Raw genomic sequence first — 20,356 nt, forward strand, 5'->3', positions numbered from 1 at the left:
TAGAATTATTTTTAATGTCAGTTATATTTTATTGTATGAGCTTCACCTTTCATTTCTTTGCAAATGTTATACATTTACAAATTAGAGTTCAGTTGATATTATTCACTAATTCACAGATTTATATACTTTTAATCCTTTCCAGAATAAAGTTCAGTTTTCCTTTTTTGGATTTTGTAAACCTCATAAAGTTTATATGCTTAGTTGTAAATTTCTAAATCTGTCAAACTATCCATTTTGAAAAACTGTTAGGTTTTAAACTCTACTGCCCAGACCAGTGGTTCTCAACCAGAGTCCATATAAGGTTTTGTTGTTAAAATTTACGTCCAATAAATTGCTCATATTTCTACAATATATTTTTATTTTTTTATACAATTCCTTATAATATTTGATCATAAAAATATAATAATAGAATTATTTAAAACATTGAATGGGTATGGAGGTCCAGTAGAATAAATTAGGAATCAAAGGGGTCCATAGGCCAAAAAATGGTTGAGGGCCACTGACCAAGACTGTGGCAGTTTTTATCAGAGTGTCGTCTGCTGCAGGCAATTGGGTTAAGAATAACTTTCTCCCACCACCCTTAGAGCACCTGAAAATTGCCGTAGGCATGCAGTAATTGAATAAATAAAGATGAACCAAATGGCACGTCATTTTGTCAACAAAGACTTGTTTAAAAATAATTTTTGGACATCTGTAGAAGAAAATATTGTCCTTATTATACATTAGAGGCATCACTAAGAAAAAAAACAAACTTTTCATAAATGACAGCATTTTAACATATTTAAATATTTACATGTTAGAGCAGATATTTTTATCATTAAATTCACAGTAGCAAGATAATTACCCAGGGGGCTGCAGCAGAATTTGAAATTGTAGCAGTTTAGTATCTCAGAATTTAGAACAGTATATTTATTTATTTACATTTTCAATCTTTCTTTTTTTTATTAGCCTGAATCCTGTCTTCCAGCAGCTAAAGCTTCTACATCTGGACAGTTGTCTGGTGAAACAGAAGATATTTCAGATAGTATTTATAAAGTATGTATTTTTTTTTATGAAAGATGTTAACTTATTTTTTAGTTAAATTGAAAATTATGTACTGAGTTAATGTTGATGTTAAATTTTGATACAATTGACCCAAGATGTAAACTTTCTCTTAAGTTACCAGTGAAAATCAGTTATATTTAGATAAAACATTTTTCCTTGGTTCTTATGGAGATAAAATGCTATGTTTTTGTGCTAATTATGAAGAATCAATTTTATAATTGCTAAAGAATTCCAGCAATTTTCATCTTCAGTTGGGGGTTCTCTAGACCAAGTTTTCATTAAAATTGTGACTTGTATATGAAGTTAAGTAATCTAATGTCAAAACGTGATGTCAAATCATGATTGCAACCAGTTTCTAGAACACATTGTAGTATATGGGTGCAGTCGTTTGGAATAAATTAATCTTACTTTTCATTGTATGAAAACTAATCTAGGAACTGAGAATGAAATGTAGAATCAATGAGGATGATTCTACAAAAGTTGAAGAATCACTGCTTTATCTTCTATGGAAGCTCTAATATTTTCAGTGCTTTCTGTTGTGAATTATTTAACCCCTTTGAGACACATTTTGGTATGTTTAGCCAAAAAGACCAAAATTTTTTCTATTGAGATACATCTACTGAAAAACGATCTCTGATTAACTATTACACTTCAAAACAAACCATTCACAACATTTGTTCCACTGGGCTGATGGATTGACCTCAAAGCCCTTTCAGCTTGTGTCACAGGCTGAGTCAGCCTAAGTGTCCCAAAAAGGTTAAAGTGGCTCATAATAAAAAATCTCCTGTTTTACAATTGATAGCAAATTTGTTAAACCTTCCCACTAGTCTGTCTTTTAAATGTGATGTTCATGAGCTTTCTTGTTAGCTTTGAAAATAATGTGATATTTGTTTTTTGTGTTATTCATTTACAGATAGGTGACATTATTGATGGCAGGGACCCAACAATGGGAGCTTGGTTCGAGGCAAAAATTGTTAAAATAATTCCAAAACTTTGTACAAATGCCCGAAAGGGTAGTGACTCTACTGCCACCCCATTGCAAGAGGTGGTCAATTCAGATAATAAAAATGAATGTAGCAGGGATAGAATTGAGGGTTGTGCAAATGATATTGGCAGGACAGATACAGAAAATATACTGGATACACGAATCAGCAATGAAGAGTGCAATGCTTCCACAGGTTTGTCTCATGAAAATGCTGATAAAAACAAACAAATTCATTCAAATTCAACAGATAGTAAGCTGTCTGAAAAAGGTACTATTGTTGATGAAAATGCTAACCATTGTGACAGTTTACCTGTAATGGACACACAAACAGACTCTAAACTCAGTGATGTCCAATGGAAAGAAAAACTGTTGAAAGATGTTCCCAAAACCAATGATGGATTTATTTATTCCATTGTTTTTGATGGGTGAGTATTACTTTATTCACGTAATTTTTGATTTATCATAAATTACGGCACTGCCATATTTGTGACAGTATTTGTTTTACTTCTTCAGTCTTTAGACTGTGGCCATGTCAGGGCATCACCTTCAAGAGTTTTATTCAAACGAATTGGCCCCAGTACTTATTGGTTTTTTTTTTTTTTTTAGCCTGGTACTTATTCTATCAGTCTTTTTTGCTGAACCACTAAGTTAGAGGGATGTAAAACACCAACAATAGTTGTCAAACAGTTTGGGTAAGCAAAGATACACAAGCTTGTGTGTGTCTGTGTATGTGTAAAATAGGCTTCTTTCAGTTTCCGTCTACCAAATCCACTCACAAGACTTTGGTTGACCCAAGGTTATAAGTAGAGGACACTTGCCCAAGTGGGACTAACCCAGAATCATGTGGTTTGGGAGCAAACTTCTTACCACACAGCCACACCTGCACCAAAACAATATTATATATTCTTTCGAAATTTAATTCAGGTATATAATATTAAGCCTATAGCACTTTGGTTTTAACATTTATTTAATTTGAAACTTATTTATCTGTTATATTAGTGCTAATGGTGAATTTCTGTGGTGTAATAAGTCTGTCAAGCTGTGGAAAAGAGGCGACAAAAAGAGTGAGAGAGAGAGGTAGATTCAAATGAGTGCCATTAGCAAGTGTGCACACACATAAATGCTCTTGTCGTTTCAAACAATTAGCTGTTTGTGAGAGAAAGTCATGCCATTAGTGTTCATCTGAGTGGGAACTAAAAGAAAAATATTGCTTTCCTCAAGTAATGAGTAAAATATTCCATTTTGGTAATTCAGTCTTTTGTTTAATTTATTCAGTATATTTTGTTGTGCTGTATGTATTTGTGTGTATATATATATATATACATATATAATATATGCTTAAACATGAAATTGTCATATTGATCATCAATATTTAGTGGGGTTTTTTTCCCCCCTAATTATCCATGGGGTCAGCTTCTTTATTTGAGAATATTAGGGAGTTTTTCTACTGAGATCATGTTTCAAAACTTCTTTCCAGAACTCCACCATAACCCCTTTTTTTCTCCTTTCTTTAATAGTTTTTGTGTACTTCATTTTTACAATCATTTTTCTGTGTCAACATAATCAGTCATACAGGTTTGCAATATATAAGCTATTCATTCATTTTAGACCTTCAACCTATCAGCAGGCACCTTACTGCATTTTGTGGTAGTTTATCAAGTTCTGGTACTTTTACTTTTTGTATGTCTTTACTGATGTGTGATGATATGTTTATCTTACATTAGCATTTGTTAGAGAACCTCTGTTATTTAGTTTAAAGCCTGCACATGGCATCTTCAGTTTTCATGAGCAAAACAAAGTATAACAGACTAGATACCTCTATCACACCAGCAATAATAAAGTTAATTTTTCAGGCATGGATCCTTCTCTGAATGAAACAAAAAGCAAAATATCAGTAGAAGAGTTATCTTTCTTGAGCTTAGAGTCTTAACTTTTGAGCCATAAAATTTTAACAAAGGAAGTCATTGATAGCTAATTCTGTTGGGTAATAGCTATTTATTTGGATTAGCATAGTGAGATATCTTCTAACCATTCTGATGAAGGTTGTTTCTCAACTGGTTAATTGGAATGAAATATTTTGTATATTGGATTGGGTGTTTGACTTTCAAATCAAAGATTGTATGTTGAAGTCTCATTGTCATTTCACATACTTGTATGGTTGTGGTTACGAAGTTTGCTTTGCAACCATGTTGTTTCAAGTTCAGTCCTATTGTGTGATACCTTGGGCAAATGTAGCTATAGCCCTGGGCCAACCAATGCCTCGTGAGTGAATTTAGGTGGAAATAAACGTAAGGAAGGCTGTCGTATATAAATATCTACATGCGTTTATGTTTGTTCCCTCTACTGCTGGTTGATTTACATCTCCGTAACCTAGCAGTTTTGCAAAAGAGATGGATCAAATAAGTACCAAACTATAAAGTCCTGGGGTCAGTTTGATTGACTAAGCCCTTTGAGGTAGTTTCTCAGCATAGCCTCATTCCAACGACTGAAACAAGTGAAAGATAAAGATATATTTATTGTTGTTTCAACTACATTTGATTTATTGTGCCTTAGATTTTTCCTATGTGTACATATGTGTGTATCTGTACACCTTATCTCCTCATAATAGCAGAAAACAGGAAACCACTGATTTCTACATGTGTTTTTATTATAATGATATAATTAACTGTCCTTTATATACTGTTAATATCTTGATTGTATGAGTGGTGTGTTTCTGTTATATATATATATATATATATATATATATATATATATATGTGTGTGTGTGTGTGTGTGTACACCCACACACACAGATTTCATTCAGAGTGAAACTTATTGTGTTATTTCAGAAAATAAGGTATTGCTATATTTTATTGATGATGATCTTGCGATTGATTTATGCATTAGAAATATTCCGATACATTTCAGCTATGAAGAGGATGAACCAGTTGAGTTGGACAGCAATCAAATTCGACCACGTGCTCGCCACATCATTAAGTTCAAAGACATAACAGTTGGACAGAAAGTAATGGCAAACTATAATTATGATTCCCCTGAACAGCGAGGTTATTGGTATGATTGCATTGTCTCATCCAAAAGGGATACTCGTACTATAAAGGAACTTTATGGTACTGCTTTCATTGGGTAAGAATATTTGCTTTGTTTTAAGTTATGGGGTTCTATTTAAAATACACAAACACATACATATATTTCATGGTATTGACCAGATTCTTTGAAGTTGTAATACACCACTGGTCACAAAGTGCTCCACATTGTTTTAGCCTTTGAATAATGACACCCCTGTGACTAGGCAAGCAGACCAACATTCCCTCTGGTCGGAAGACTATTCCACTGAAGTTGAGTGAACCAGAACAGCATGAAATGAAATGGATTTGTTTAGGCACATAAAGTACTGCCTAGTCTGGGAATCAAACCTGTAATCTAGCAATCTTGAGTGCAACACCCTAACCACTAGGCCATGTCTTTTCACACACACACACACATACGCATGTGCGACAGTGACTTCAAAGTTTCAGCTTGCTTGCTTTCAATTAGTTGAAAAAATAATGATGATGAAATCAATTATAGTTTCTATGTCCACTTTTCCATGCTTGCATCAATGAAAAGGAATCTTTGAAGCAGATTTTCTATGGCTGGATGGCTTTCCTGTCATGATCCCCTCACTTGTTTCTAGGCAAACTAATATTTCCCCTGTGGCCTGGCATTTTGCTTGCACAGAAGATGAAGACAGGAAGTGAATGATGTTCATTTACAACTCTAATGTAATACCCAGACAAGAAGATATACACAGGCATTTTCAACAAGTTTTTTTAGCTTCCACTCATAAGGCTATGGTCAGTTTGAAGCTATAATAGAAGACACCCAAAGTGCTGTGCAGTGGGGACTGATCCCAAAAGCACATGGTTGGGAAGCAAGCTTCTTGATCACATAGCCATACCTGTGCCTAACGCTGGAACAAAAAAAGCATTTCAAAAAATTATTTTAGAAACTGAATATGCTGTTTATTGGTTAATCATAGCAGCATTTTTACCCAATTAGGTTGATGTGATTATTTCACATTATTGAATTTGGTTACGTGAAACATTTTTTTTTTTGTGTTTCTCATAGAAAGCAGTAGACTAATACATTCTCTTTATAACAAACCTTGAGCTATGTGCATTAAACCTTAATCACATTTATCTCACTTTAGGACACTATCAAGATTTTGATACCCCCACCCCATCTTTTTATAAGAACCATATTGCTTCATATTATTTAAGAAATGTATTGATTTCCTTTCATTTAATTTTTCAGAGTAGACTTGACACCTTTAGAGAATTGTCACCTTCTATTCCGTGATGAAATATTTGCTATTGAGTCTGCCGGCATGCAAATGAATGAGTCTCATTTGCTAACGAATCCAGAAGCTTCTCCTGCTAAACGTTTGTACTTTTTACCATTACCAGTCAGTTTTCCATTCACTTAATCCCTAAAAATTTCCTTCTTCCTGTATATTTTCTGTTTTATATCATTTGACCATTCCTTGTTATTTCAGGATTGAACAAACCTGAATGTGATTACTGCAATGACAACCCACGCCGAAAGTGTCGACATTGTGCCTGCAGTGTGTGTGGGGGCAAGAATAATCCTGAAAGACAAATCCTTTGTGATGAATGTGACATGGCGTACCATATAGATTGCTTGAAGCCACCATTAGAAAAGATACCTGATGAGGACGAGTGGTCAGTATTACTTTTGTTGTTTATAAATACATTTTCTGTGTAAGTGTGTATCATCATTATTTTCACATCCACTTTTCCGTGTTTGCATGGGTTAGATAGAATCGAGACAGATTCTCTGAGGTTTGACATATTTACATAAAAGATTGGAAACAAAGCACTGTGTAACAGTGACATTCATTTATGTCAACAATGTGATGCCAAGAGATGGAGACAAAACATACACATATTTGACAGACTTCTTTCAGTTTCTGTCTGCCAAATCCATTCTAGGTTTTGGTTATCCTGGAGCTGTATTAGAAGTCACTTGCCTAAGGTGCTATACAGTGGGACTGAACTTGAAACTACATGTTTGGCAAGTGAACTTCCTTTTCTATGCTTGCAATGGTTGAAAGGAGTCTGAGGCAGATTTTCTATGTCTAGATGCCCTTCCTGTTGCCAACATTTAACTACTTCCAAGCAAGATATTTCCCCCAAAGCCATTAGCTGACATGTTTTCACAGAATGCTGGATACTAATGGCTCTGCTTGTATGACTGAAACTCAATTACAATTACCATGTGATGTCAAGACAGGTGTATTCAAAAACAGATGCATGTATGCAGAGAGAGAGAGAGAGAGAGAGATAGGCAGAAGCTTCCTTCAGAATCTGTTTACAAAATCATGAGTCATATGTTTGTATATATATATATATATCAAATAGATGAAATGCTGAAAATTGTTCTACAGGTACTGCCCAGAGTGCAAGGTTGACGATGGAACTGTAGTTAAAGCAGGAGAACGACTAAAGGAAAGCAAGAAAAGAGCGAAAATGCCTTCAGCAAAAAACACCAGCACACGGGATTGGGGTAAAGTAAGTATACTTGTACAAGTTTTTAATGTTTAGAAAAGATAGAAACGTTAATCTTTGGATTACTTGTAGTTAAAATTGAACTATATCATAATTTGTTATATGGTTCCAATAAACGAAGCTTTCTGTTACCTCATTGGCTTAAGAAGAAAGCAAAATGAATTATTAATATACAGGTTTCAAATTGTGGCACAAGGCCAGCAATTTTGGGAGAAGGGTTAAGTTGATTACATGGAACCCAGTGCTCAACTGGTACTTATTTTATCGATCCTGAAAGAATGATAGGCAAAGTTGACCACAGTGGAATTTGAACCCAGACTGACAAAATACTGCTAAGCATTTTGCCTGGTGTGCTAACGGTTCTGCTAGCTCACCACCTTAAATGAATTATTAATATATTAATATGGGTTTCTGTTAATTTGTAAATGAATATAAAATATGTTTGTTTTAACCTTATTCACAGTCAATGGAGATACAGTTAATTTTGTTCAGTTTCTCTCCTTGAATCTATTCTACTGTCTCTGGACAATTGAATTCTAGTAATATATTGTCTTTAGTAGATTTGCAATTTGCTTGCATTTACAAAATAGTGACTTAGTTCTCCAAAATCATTGTTTATTTTTATTATGTGTGTAATTTTCAGGGAATGGCATGTGTTGGTCGGCAGAAAGAATGTACACTGGTCCCTCCAGATCATTTTGGTGTTATTCCTGGTGTACCTGTTGGAACAACATGGAAATTTAGAGTTCAGGTAAATATGTGAAAAAGCATCATTTTTAAGAAGAGATTGTCAATCTGTCATTTAAATGTTTCTGACAGAATATGTTTTCTTTTTTTAGTTTTAGTTTATACCAATAGCTATTACCACTAAGAAGTAAAGTTTCTTCCAAACTGAGTCCTCCTTCTCTCTCTGCTGTGATTACAATGGACTCAATGCTAAAATATCCTAAAGCCTTTTTGATACCAACCCATCTGAGAACATTCCTGGTTCTATGATACAAACTTCTGTTTTTAAAAGATTTAAATTAAAACCTTCCCTCAGAATTTCATGTTAATTTAGGTTTTAAAAAAAAGCAGCTTAACGAAATTAATTTACTACATTTATTAATTTCAAAATTAATTGAAACATTAGCAGTTTATTTTTTCAAAAATATGGTAACAAAAGTGTTAAATAGTACTTGTTCAGTAATTTTATTATATATATCTTTGGAAGTCCAATATTTTACTAAATTTTGTTGCATTTTTTGGTAATTTTTTGGCATTATTTAACCTTTTTATTACCATATTTCTTTTGAAATATTGTCTTTGTTTCAATTAATTTTGTAGATCGTTTAACATAGGGTATTTGTGTCAGAATTAGGGACCATCGAACATATCCTTTGAAAAGTACTGGAGCTGTTTTAATCAAATATACTTATTATCTAAGTCCTTTTTGTCTATTTCAAAAGTGATTATTTTATGTGCAGAGTTTAAAATGTTGGAAACCTTTCTAGTCTATTCAGTGTAAAGGGAGATAAGACTATCACAACGTGAACTTTCAACATAAAACATTTAGATATCTGTGAACATTCTCTGAAAAACACAATGATGGTAATAGTTATGCTATATTTCTTTCAAGTATTTAAAAAGTATTTAAACTCTCAGATTTATGTGATTATTATAGGTGAATGTTGGTCTTTAATGTGTACCCTTCTCACTATCAAACATTGTGAATTTATAAAAATGATTCAAAACCAAGTTTAGGAAATTGCTTTGGCTATTTTATTAACTGTACTATCAAATATTTTGAACAAGACCCAAGAAGATGTAGGTGTAGTTGGACTAAACTGACCACTCCTGTATCCTGTATCCTTTTAATTTGTTAAAGAATAAAAGGAAATCACCCTCTCATGTAAAATATTTTGCTTTTTGTGAGGGTTCTTTTCTTCTTAAATGTAAGAATTGAAGATTTACCAACTCAATCTGTGGAATGGCAGAAACACTGTCCTAGTTAGTTAAGCAGGTAACTAGTAACATTTTTTATTAAGCATGTCACTCACAACCAAAGTCTAAAGACATCCCCCCCCCAGCCATCCCTAGTGGTTTACTAGCAGCTGTGTTGAATGTAATCTCATATCTGGAGTGTTCATTATTTTCTTTGATTTCTCTCCACTTCACCCCTTTATCATGTCCCTTTTTTTTCTTTTTCTTAGCCTTGTTTTTAATCTCAAGATTTATTTTTCAGGTCAGTGAAGCAGGAATTCACAGACCTCATGTTGCAGGCATCCATGGCCGTGAGGATGTGGGTGCATTTTCAATTGTACTTTCTGGAGGATATGAGGACGATGTAGTGAGTAGGCATCTTTGTTCTTGTTTCCATTTAAAGTAGGCGGCAGTTCTTTTTCACAACAGTAACCTGTTTACACCAGCTGCACCACATAAACACTCTCACTCTACTGTTTTACTCTCTCTCCTGCTTTTACTCGGCAGGCAGCCTGCCTCTGTTTTCTCTTCACGTTTTCGTTAGTCTTTCTTTCTCTCCTCTACATTCAAGGTAGTTGGATGCTCTTTCCTTAACTCTAGTCTTGTTTTTCTCTGGCTGTGTGGTTAAGAAATATGCTTCCCAACCATATGGTCTTGGGTTCAGTTCCACTACCTGGTACTTTGGGTAAGTGTCTGCTATTATAGCTCCAAGCTGATCTTGTAAATGGATTTGATAGACAAGAAACTGAAATAATTCCATCATTAGTGTGTCTTGTGTTTCATAGTTTTTACATCACACTATAGTTGTAAACAAGTGCCACTGTCATACAAGTGGTGTCCTTTCTTCCCAACCTGCAATGAAAATAGGTTTGGCTTGGAGAAAATATTACCTTTCTAGAAACAGGTGAATGTTGACAGCAGGAAGGGCATTTGGCTGTAGAAAATCTACCTCAACAAATTCTGCTGGCAAAGAACAGTTGCCCAACAAAACTATCCTACAGATTAGCAAGACAATTTGATTAAAAAAAAAATTTTTTTTTTCAATCTTTTCATGTGGAGTCTTTTTCATTTCTTTCTCATTTCATTCCTTTGCATATTTTTATGATTATGCAACTTTAAACTTATAGAGTTATCTAAACTATTTGTTTATTTCTAAGTAGGAGTTTTTATAACTGATTTTACTCAATAACACCAGCTGCAAAGCCATAAACAGGAGTGCCATCTATTTTTCTTCCTATTAAGTATGAAAAAAAAAAAAAAAAAAAAAGAAATTATGTAGTAACCTCATTTCTATAATGAAATGCCTTTTAAATTTGTGGCTTAAATAGTACAATTGATTCGACATATAGAGATGTTCCACTTTCCTAACTTCTTATAAAATGGTTGTTGAAAAATGTGAAATATGTTGTCCTCTTGCTGATAAATTAGATAAGCTCTCTACTTTGAGGGTAATCTCAGGACAGTAGGACATAAGCAGAGTGTTAAAGATGTTGGCATGGAAGTCTATGATGCAGGCATGGAGGGGGAGGCGAAAGAGAGAGAGAGAGAGAGAGAGAATGCACCCACATGCATTTAGTTGAATAAATATTTTGTATATATTTTGTAATCAGTAGTTTGTTGTTCTGAAAATAAAATTTTGTGTAACAAAAGTTACCTGTACTGGTACCATGTAAAAAGCACCCAGTACACTCTGTAAAGTGGTTGGCATTAGAAAGGGCATCCAGCTGTGGAAACCTTGCCAAAATAGACAATTGGATCCTGGTACAGCTTTCTGGCTGGCCAGCTCTTGTCAAACCGTCCAACCCATACCAGTATGGAAAATGGATGTTAAATGATGATGATACATGTATCCACAAAATTAATTGTATGAAATATAGCACATAAATTGGTTTTAAATCTTTTTGCAACCCTTTGATTTTGGGTTCAGTTGTGCTGTGCATCACCTTGGACAAGTGTCTTCTGCTATAATCCTGGGTTAAGCAACACCTTGTGACTGAATTTGGTAGATGGGAACTGTGTGGAAGCCTGTTGTATATCATCGTCATCATTTAATGTCTGCTTTCCATGCTGGCATGGGTTGGATGGTTTGACTGGAGCTGGTCAGCTGAAGAACTACACTAGGTTCCATTTATCTGTTTTGGCATGGTTTCTGCAGCTGGATGCCCTTCCTAACCCCAACCACTTTATAGTATTTCTGTCACTCCCTCATTCACCTAAAAACCAATATTGGTTTGTTTACATCCCTATAACTTAGCACTTAGTCAAAAGAGACCAATGGAATCAGTGCCTGACATAAAATTAAGTACTGGGGGTCAATTTGTTTGACTGAACCTTTGAAGGCAATAATGCCTGAGATATGGCTGCAATCTAGTGATCGGAAGCAGTAAATGAAAAATCCTGAAATATGTATAGTCGTGTAAATGTCATTCACTTGTCATTCTTTGCTTTAAACTTTTAATATTATTAACAGGACAATGGCGATGATTTCACATACACAGGAAGTGGTGGCAGAGATCTGTCAGGGAACAAAAGAACTGCAGAGCAATCTTGTGATCAGACCTTAACTCGATATAACAAGTAAGTTTATAACCTTGTTTGCTCTGTATTGTAATTTATCAATATCTTAACAAACATCACTTCCATGTCTATCTTGATTTTTTTCTTTTTCTCTTTTGGCAATCAGGGCCCTTGCACGCAACTGCAATGCTCCATTGGATGATAAGAAAGGAACTGAAGCTAAAGACTGGCGTGCTGGTAAACCTGTACGTGTAGTGCGCAGTTGTAAAGGCCGCAAACATTCCAAATACGCTCCTCTAGAAGGCAATCGATATGATGGTATTTATAAGGCAAGTGATAGTTGAATTTTCTGAAATCTAACAATAGTTTGTGATTTTAACGTTAGCATTCAGATTACTTTGTCAAATGTAATGCTTATTTATTCATATTGTTTCGAATTTATTATACATAATGGCATTGTAGAGTAGGTCTGAGAGGCCTGACCTGGCCGGTTTGAACATATTACTAGTAGAATATTTGGGCCTGATATGGCCAGTTTGACTACTGAAGGATTAAAACCTATCAAAATTTCGTATTTATGTTCAAAACACCAGCTTGATAACCGTTTCAAATTTTGGCACAAAACCAGCAATTTCAGTGGGGTGGTAAGTCGATTACATCAACCCCAGTGCTCAACTGGTACTTATTTTATCAACCCTTAAGGGATGAAAGACAAAGTTGACCTTGGCAGAATTTGAACTCAGAATGTAAAGAGATGAATGAAATGCTGCTTCGCATTTTGCTTGGTGTGCTCATGATTCATTCTGCCAGTTTTCCACCTGAGACACCAGCTTAATAAGTTATTTTACTGAATTCATTATTTTCAAAATAATAATAATAATAATAATAATTGAAACAAAGGTGCAGGAGTGGCTGTGTGGTAAGTAGCTTGCTTACCAACCATATGGTTCCGAGTTCAGTCACACTGCGTGGCACCTTGGGCATGTGTCTTCTACTATGGCTTTGGGCCGACCAAAGCCTTGTGAATGGATTTGGTAGGTAGAAACTGAAAGAAGCCTGTCATGTATATATATATATGTGTGTGTGTGTTTGTCCCCCCACCATCGCTTGACAACCGATGTTGATGTGTTTATGCCCCTGTAACTTTGCGGTTCAGCAAAAGAGACCAATAGAATAAGTACTAGTCTTACAAAGAATAAGTCCTAGAGTCAATTTGCTTGACTAAAGGCGGTGCTCCCGTATGGCTGCAGTCAAACGACTGAAACGAATAAAAGGCAGTATATTTCAACAGAAATAGGGGTGGGGGAATGAAAATTTCTCAACTTCAAACTCATTGAATAGTATGATAAATAAACACATAATTATCTGAATTAAGATCTTTTTTCACTTAATTCTATCATTGCCCTCATCTCCAAATTTTAAAGATTCTTCTTTTAAATTTCAGATTGTCAAATATTGGCCAGCTAAAGGAAAGTCTGGATTTCTAGTTTGGCGTTACCTTTTACGGAGAGATGATACACAAGCTGCACCATGGACAAATTCAGGCAAAAGACGTATTAAAGAGCTTGGTCTCTCCATGCAGGTAAGCAGCAGGTGTCTTTTTAGCATTTTCTTGGATTTCTCCACTTATCTGCTGTTTTCTCCCCACCACCCTCAATCTCAATTTTTTTTCTGCTATTCTCAAACTTCTACTTTGATTTTTTAGTATCCTGACGGTTATCTTGAAGCACAAAATCATAAAGAAGAAAAGGATAAAAAGAAGAAACGAAATTCCTCTGGAGAATCAAGTAAAAATTTATTTTCAATTTATAGTCTTTATGTTAAATCTTGTGGAATGTATTCTGATTTAAAAGTTAGCTAGTGGATGGGAAGAATTGGTAAAGTAATGGACGATATGCCTTCTCGTGTTTAGTTTCATATCTATCTTTGCCTTTCATCCTTCTGGAGATTGATATATAATTTATTGTTACCAGCATCGCCTTACTGGAACTTGTGTCAGTGGCACGTGAAAAAACATTCGAGCGATGTCGTTGCCAGTGCCCCTGGACTGGCTCCTGTGCAGGCGACATGTAAAAAACACCATTTTTTATTAGCCTCTCTCTCCAAACAAATTTGTAGTTATGTGCCTAAAATTAGGAATTTCATCATCATCATCATTTCAACATCCACTGTTTCATGATCACATGTATCAGACAAAATCTTTTGAAGCAGATTTTCTATGGTTGGATGCCCTTCCTGTCACCAACCCTCACCATATCTCCAAGGCTAGACATTTTTACAGGGGAGATTGGAAATGGACACCTTCTTGCAGTGTCAAGTCAAGGAGACTGAAAAATTAACACACACACACTTGATGGGCTTTTTCACATCCCATTTCTGAAATTCACTCACAAGGCTTTGGGTTTATAGTACAAGATATTTACCCAAGGTGCCATGCAGTGGGACTGAACCCTGCAGCATTTCGGGCACGTGTCTTCTACGACAGCCCTGGATTAACCAAATTTATACAATTAAAATACCAAAGATATAATTTTTCAGCCTAATCACAGGCAATGATTAAGAGGCTCTTTTTGTAACCATATGGTTTCAAGTTCACTCTTATTGTATTACTATGAGCAGATGTTTTCTGTAGCACCAGGTTGACCAAAACTCTGTACAAACTATACAGAATCCCATTGTGTGAGTGTATACATATGCTTGAATACGTGTGTTTCTGTCTTCGCATTGAAGTTTAAAACAGTTTCACAATTTAGGCAGCGTCAATAGTTATGCCTGCCTTAAAAATATGCCATATCACTGTGCACTGCTGCATTTGCGCAAAAGACAGGATAGTAAGCACCTTACTTGGGAACAAGAACTAGCAACAGTAAAGGCATGTGGTCGTTGAATGCTGTCATGACAGTCTTTCCCTAAACAAAATGTGACCATAAAAATGATGATGGTGATGATGATGATAACAGGTGCAGTATTAGCAAATAAGAACATTAATACATTTAAATGTTGGTTCTTAGTTTGAACTTAGTTTGGGATAATATACATACATCCAGATGGTATTAAGCTTCATCTGTATTCAAATATTTGCTTTTAATGCTACTGGAGATCAATATAATCTGTTAGTCTTTCTGCTAACAAATTTTTATTCTTGTACTGAACTTAGAAATTTATATCATTTAAATATTTATGATTATAATTTTCCTAACCTACTACAAAAATGGGTACATGGTCAAGAAATTCTTTCCATAACTAAATTGCACCATGGGCAAGTGTTTTCTACTATAGCCTCAAATTGACCAATGCCATGTGAGTGACCAAACTTATCAAAAAGCAATGTAGAGTATAAATATTGTTAATATATAACTCAAAGATGAAGTTAATAGCAATATAAGATTTTAGTGTAAAGTGGTTGATGTTAGGAAGGGCATCCAGCTGTAGAAACCAGGCCAAATCAGACATGGAAAACAGACATTAAAGGATGATGATGTATTTTGGACATAGTGATAAGCAAATTACTTAAACAACGACAGTAATGCATTGACTGGTGTAACAAAAAAACTTTTCTCTTGAAATGTGTGCAAATTTCTGGATAGGGTTTACTATTTTCAGATGATGATTCTAAAATGTGAATCTCTTTTATATAATCTCAAAATAGATTGTGGTAATTGCTTGTGATTTACATTAAAAAATTACATTTTACAAGCAGAAATAACAAATTCGGAAAAGTCTTGTATTGTTCATTTTTGGTTTAACCCTTTTGTTACTGTATTTATTTTGAGATGCTCTGTGTTTCTTTCAATTATTTTAAATATAACAAAGAAATTAGTAAAATAACTTGTCATTGAGCTAGTGTTAGAAACAAATTGTGACTCAGGTTTGGTGGAAGATTTTAAATCAAAACATATGAAAACAAGACATTTGTACTAGAGAGCTAGAGTTGGTTTCAGCTAGGTTGGTAATGAAAGGGTTAATGATAATCTAGTTTAACTGTATTGAAGAGAGAGAGAGAGTTTTTTTCTCTTTTGTTTTGACTACTTTTACTTTTGCAATTAATTTTATCAATTTTTCTTTCTTAGCTGAAGCTTCAAGCAAAAAGAAGCAAAAAGTTGCAGCTTATAAAGTGGACCCTGCAGTATCAAAGTTATGTAAGGAGGACAGGGCTAACTCTAAATTATGGAATGAAGCAATGCAGTCAACTAAAGAAGGAGCCACAGTTAGTTCACTTTTTAAAATTCTTTTCATTATATTTTAAATGATTTATACATAAATTGCCAGTGTGTGTAGCTGGTCCCTCTACTGGGTCAATATTTGGCAGGCTCTTATCCTAGGAAGAAATAGTGAGGTCTTTGAAGATGTGAGGCCTCACAGATAAAATGGTTACAACATTGAAAGGTGTGTTAATATGTCATACTGAAGGCCTGTCTTTTTGATAGCTTGAGAAGATGTATGTTAAAATAGTTTTTATGATTGTATTTAGGGGTAGAAATCTTTAAAAAGAAATGCTTTGACAATATGCTTTTGTGTATACATTCTATCCTTGCTAACATTTTAAAATACAATCAACTCTTAAGCATTTCAAGATAATACTTCCAATGAAATATTCTTCCCATGTCTTTAAACTAATTTCTGGAAAAAAATCATAAAATTGGTGACTGTTGTTATAGCAAGTGTTTTCTTTTGTTTGAAAGGTATTCTTTTCTAAAGTGGAAGAATTGTTCATTTGTGTCTGCTGTCAGGAATTGGTTTTCAACCCCATCACCACTGATTGCTGCCATAATGTTTGCAAAGTAAGTTATTAAATGTTTCCTTAATCTTAAGCTTGATTCACCATCGATGTGCATTCTGTTGATCCTGTCATGATCAAGTAAGCAGTGCTATAATGACTGACACAAATATTGGGTTGCTAATTGAACATCCTCTCATCATCTACATCTTTTCTTTAATTCAAACTGGACAGATCTGCATCATTTTGAAGGCTTATTTAATTTCTTGGCTTCCAAACTTCAAGTCGCTAAGAGTAAGATTTTATTTAATGTGAGCTGGGTAAAGTTAATTCAGTATATAAGAAACAACACAGACACCACATATATTCAAGTCTTGAAAATGAAACTATGGAGGTCTGGAAACATCAAATATGGATTTAGGAACTTTCCCAAACTAAGTGTAAAAAGTCAATGAAAATATGAAAAATCTAAAATGAAATTAAAAAAAAAAAAATCAAACTTGAACACAGTCTCTCTCTCTTTCTCTCTCTCTATATATATACACACACACACACATACATACACAAACATACCTGTTTCTGCCTCTCTGTCACATTAACCTTTCAGACACAGTAGTCTGGGATAGTCTTCTACCTAGCCAGCTTCTGTCAACTATCCTACCTGTGCATACAAGGAAGATGGACGTTGAATGATGACGATGTACATACATCTGAATGAGTGGACAAACGAAGGAAAGGGCACTAAACACTTTTAGTAGGAGTTACATGTATTATTTAAAACAGTTTAATTTGGCTCCCTGTGGGCTTCTATTAGGGGCTCATGTAGCTGAATCAGTATCTTCTTAGGAGGATTAATCATTAAAACTACCTTTTGGGGTTGGTTTTGCTTTTGTCACTTCATGAGAACAAGTGTTGCCTGTTAGTGCTAACCCCTTTCAATAAATTTGATATTCTAATTTTGATTTATTGATGCATTTAGCTATGCTGTAATGAGTATACTTTATTTTTCTTTTCAGTCCTGTTTGCAACGATCATTCAAAGCTGAAATTTATACATGCCCCTCGTGTCGAGCTGAGTTGGGCAAAGGTTACAGCATGAACATCAACAAGACATTGTCAAAAATACTGTCTCAATTATACCCTGGTTATGGTGCTGGCCGATCTTGAAATTATCATTCTATAACTAACTGTTGCTTTCACTGCCATTATTTTCCTTATAGTTCACTTTTGTGTGTTCTTTGGTCATGGAATATTCTCACTTTCATAAATAAACACTCTTTGTCTCATGTAGCTTGACACCACACACTTTTCAAACCAAACTACTAAGTTTTCTGTCTTCCATCTTACATTCCAGTTTTGCTTTTTTTTTTCTTCCAATCTTTTATTGATTAATAATCTTCATTATTCAACTCAACTGGATTTTTAAAATTTGGATTTAGTGATAAAATCTAAGATTAAATAATAATAATAAGCTGAAAAAGAGAGCATTGATAATGAATTTCTTTAAATACTTCTCTAATAATGAACTGTAGAAGGGGTTTTTCTGTCTTTCTCTTGAGATTTATGCTTTTTTTCCCACTAAATTCTGTTCTGGCTGGTTTGTAACCGTTTGCTATCCTTCTCATATGTAAATATTATTTTATAAAACCAATCACTAACTGTCCTCAACCATAACTTGGCAACTACATTCTTGACACTAATAACTTAAAAGCTATTTTTCTACAGACATAAAAAAAAAAGATGTTAATGGCTTTTATTTTTCACCAATTTCTTTTTTAATCCCCAAATCTATAGTTATCTCACATCCAGTTTATATTTTCAGATCTTTCTCTTTAATATTGACTTCAGCACATTCTTTTGTTAGAATTTATATTCTATATTGTTTTTAAAAGATTTTATTTTTTTGCCATCTTATGGAGCCAGGGTTAACTTTAAGACTTTTTATCCTGTTGTTGTTTTGCTTGGATAATTTCATTCTTAATATTCTCCTTAATGATTTAAATTATTGCTGTTCTTCCTATATTTTAATTTTTACCCTATTTTAACTACTTCCACTCTTCTATATCTTCTGCATTTCATTTTTCGTTAATATTTAGCTCATTCACAATTGTCTCTCTAACAAGAACTTATACTCAATAGGGAATCACTTAATATTTTGATGGAACTGCAATACCCAAAAGATATTTACTGAGAAAACATCCTTTCCTGATAGTCAAGATAATTAGTTCAATACATTTCAGTTTTTATTGTTTTTGAACTTTTGGTGTTTTTAGTTTATCATATTTAATGCACAAAAAACAAACAGGCATATTAAACAGACACATACCAATTCTTGCAGTGCATATTCAGGAAAAAAAAAACTTTAATGCATTGCAGCATTTAATACTAACTTTTCATATAGAACCCAGGGTGGTTTTTTTTCTTTTTTGAGATTTTTTTGGGGGAAAATGCATCTTGTATGATACTTTAGCAAATGGATTTTTATTAAGAAATGATAATTTAGTCTAATAGTGTGGTTTCTTATTTCTTTAGTCTTTTCTTCCAAACAGTCATTATAATGAGTCTTTTACCTGAAATTTGTGGAGGATGAGAGAAAAAAAAATTATAAGCTATTGGAGACGTGAATGTGAATCCTTATGTATGTCTGTAAGTTAATGAAGCTGATTTTTAAATGTGTCCAGTCGTTTCATTATTCGTTCCTTTGTGCACATGTGAATTTACACTAGAACTCATCCAAATTGTACAGATATTGGTAACTTGGCATCAGTTGTCTGCCAAATGAATTCTCTCTTTTTGCAGCTGCAGATATCTAGATCGGTGGTTCTCAACCTTTTTAATATCTGGGCCAGATCCAAAACATGGATCTTTTTAAGGGGGCCACATGAAAAAAATAAATAAATAAATAAAACAAGTCAATTAAAGAAAAATTTATATTTATAGAGACCATTGAGGGCTGCCAGAAGGACGCTTTAGAGTCGCATGCAGCCCTGGGAGCCATGGTTAAGAACCACTGATCTGGATACTTTATTAGAGTTCTGCTGTAGTGGTTCCATAGTGTGTGTATAATTATCAAAATAAAATTTTATTATATATAAATATATCTGCTTTTTTTTTCTTTTCTTTCTTTAAATCATTTTCCATGAAATAAAAATAATTTACTGAAATTGTTTGTGGTTTCTTCATTTTTGAAAAATATCTTTTCATTTCCATTATGAGGTACATTTTTAAAAACCCTTTTGATACAAACTTCCTGTTTTCAAGTGATCTAAATTAAAAACTTTCCTTCAAAATTTCATGTTAATATGGTTTCAAACACTGATTCGATAATGACAGTTAATTTACTAAATTCATAACATAGTCATAGGTGTTCAGTCTAGGGCCTCCTTCGGTCAAGCTGACCATGGGCAGTAACCTTGCTGTTTTCGGCTCAGCTGGAGCAGCATCTCTGGTGGCTAAACAGACCTATACATGAGTGACAGTTTCTGTCACATAGAGCACATTTGTATATGGTCTAATGTCTGTCGGAGTAACTGCACCCTTTTTGCTGGACCCACTTGTCTGTTGC

General features: G+C 34.1%; 1 protein-coding gene across 2 annotated transcripts in view; it reads left to right on the top strand.

The window, feature by feature from the left end:
* The window catches only part of LOC106874972 (E3 ubiquitin-protein ligase UHRF1), a 53,353-nt gene extending 33,398 nt beyond the window's left edge, over positions 1–19,955 (top strand). For both annotated transcript variants that reach the window (XM_014922901.3, XM_089356092.1), the window contains exons 3-17: positions 949–1,035; positions 1,958–2,454; positions 4,937–5,152; positions 6,323–6,450; positions 6,564–6,750; positions 7,476–7,599; positions 8,240–8,347; positions 9,821–9,925; positions 12,029–12,135; positions 12,242–12,404; positions 13,520–13,657; positions 13,781–13,862; positions 16,146–16,282; positions 16,758–16,856; positions 17,809–19,955. In XM_014922901.3, the coding sequence (XP_014778387.1) occupies positions 949–1,035; positions 1,958–2,454; positions 4,937–5,152; positions 6,323–6,450; positions 6,564–6,750; positions 7,476–7,599; positions 8,240–8,347; positions 9,821–9,925; positions 12,029–12,135; positions 12,242–12,404; positions 13,520–13,657; positions 13,781–13,862; positions 16,146–16,282; positions 16,758–16,856; positions 17,809–17,958 (2,328 nt within the window). In that variant the 3' untranslated portion in view covers positions 17,959–19,955. The remainder of the gene's footprint in view (positions 1–948; positions 1,036–1,957; positions 2,455–4,936; positions 5,153–6,322; positions 6,451–6,563; positions 6,751–7,475; positions 7,600–8,239; positions 8,348–9,820; positions 9,926–12,028; positions 12,136–12,241; positions 12,405–13,519; positions 13,658–13,780; positions 13,863–16,145; positions 16,283–16,757; positions 16,857–17,808) is intronic.
* The last annotated feature ends 401 nt before the right edge of the window (positions 19,956–20,356 follow it).

Source organism: Octopus bimaculoides, chromosome 8 (assembly GCF_046866305.1).
Source record: "Octopus bimaculoides isolate indiv1 chromosome 8, ASM4686630v1, whole genome shotgun sequence".
In the NCBI taxonomy this organism is placed as follows: domain Eukaryota; kingdom Metazoa; phylum Mollusca; class Cephalopoda; order Octopoda; family Octopodidae; genus Octopus; species Octopus bimaculoides.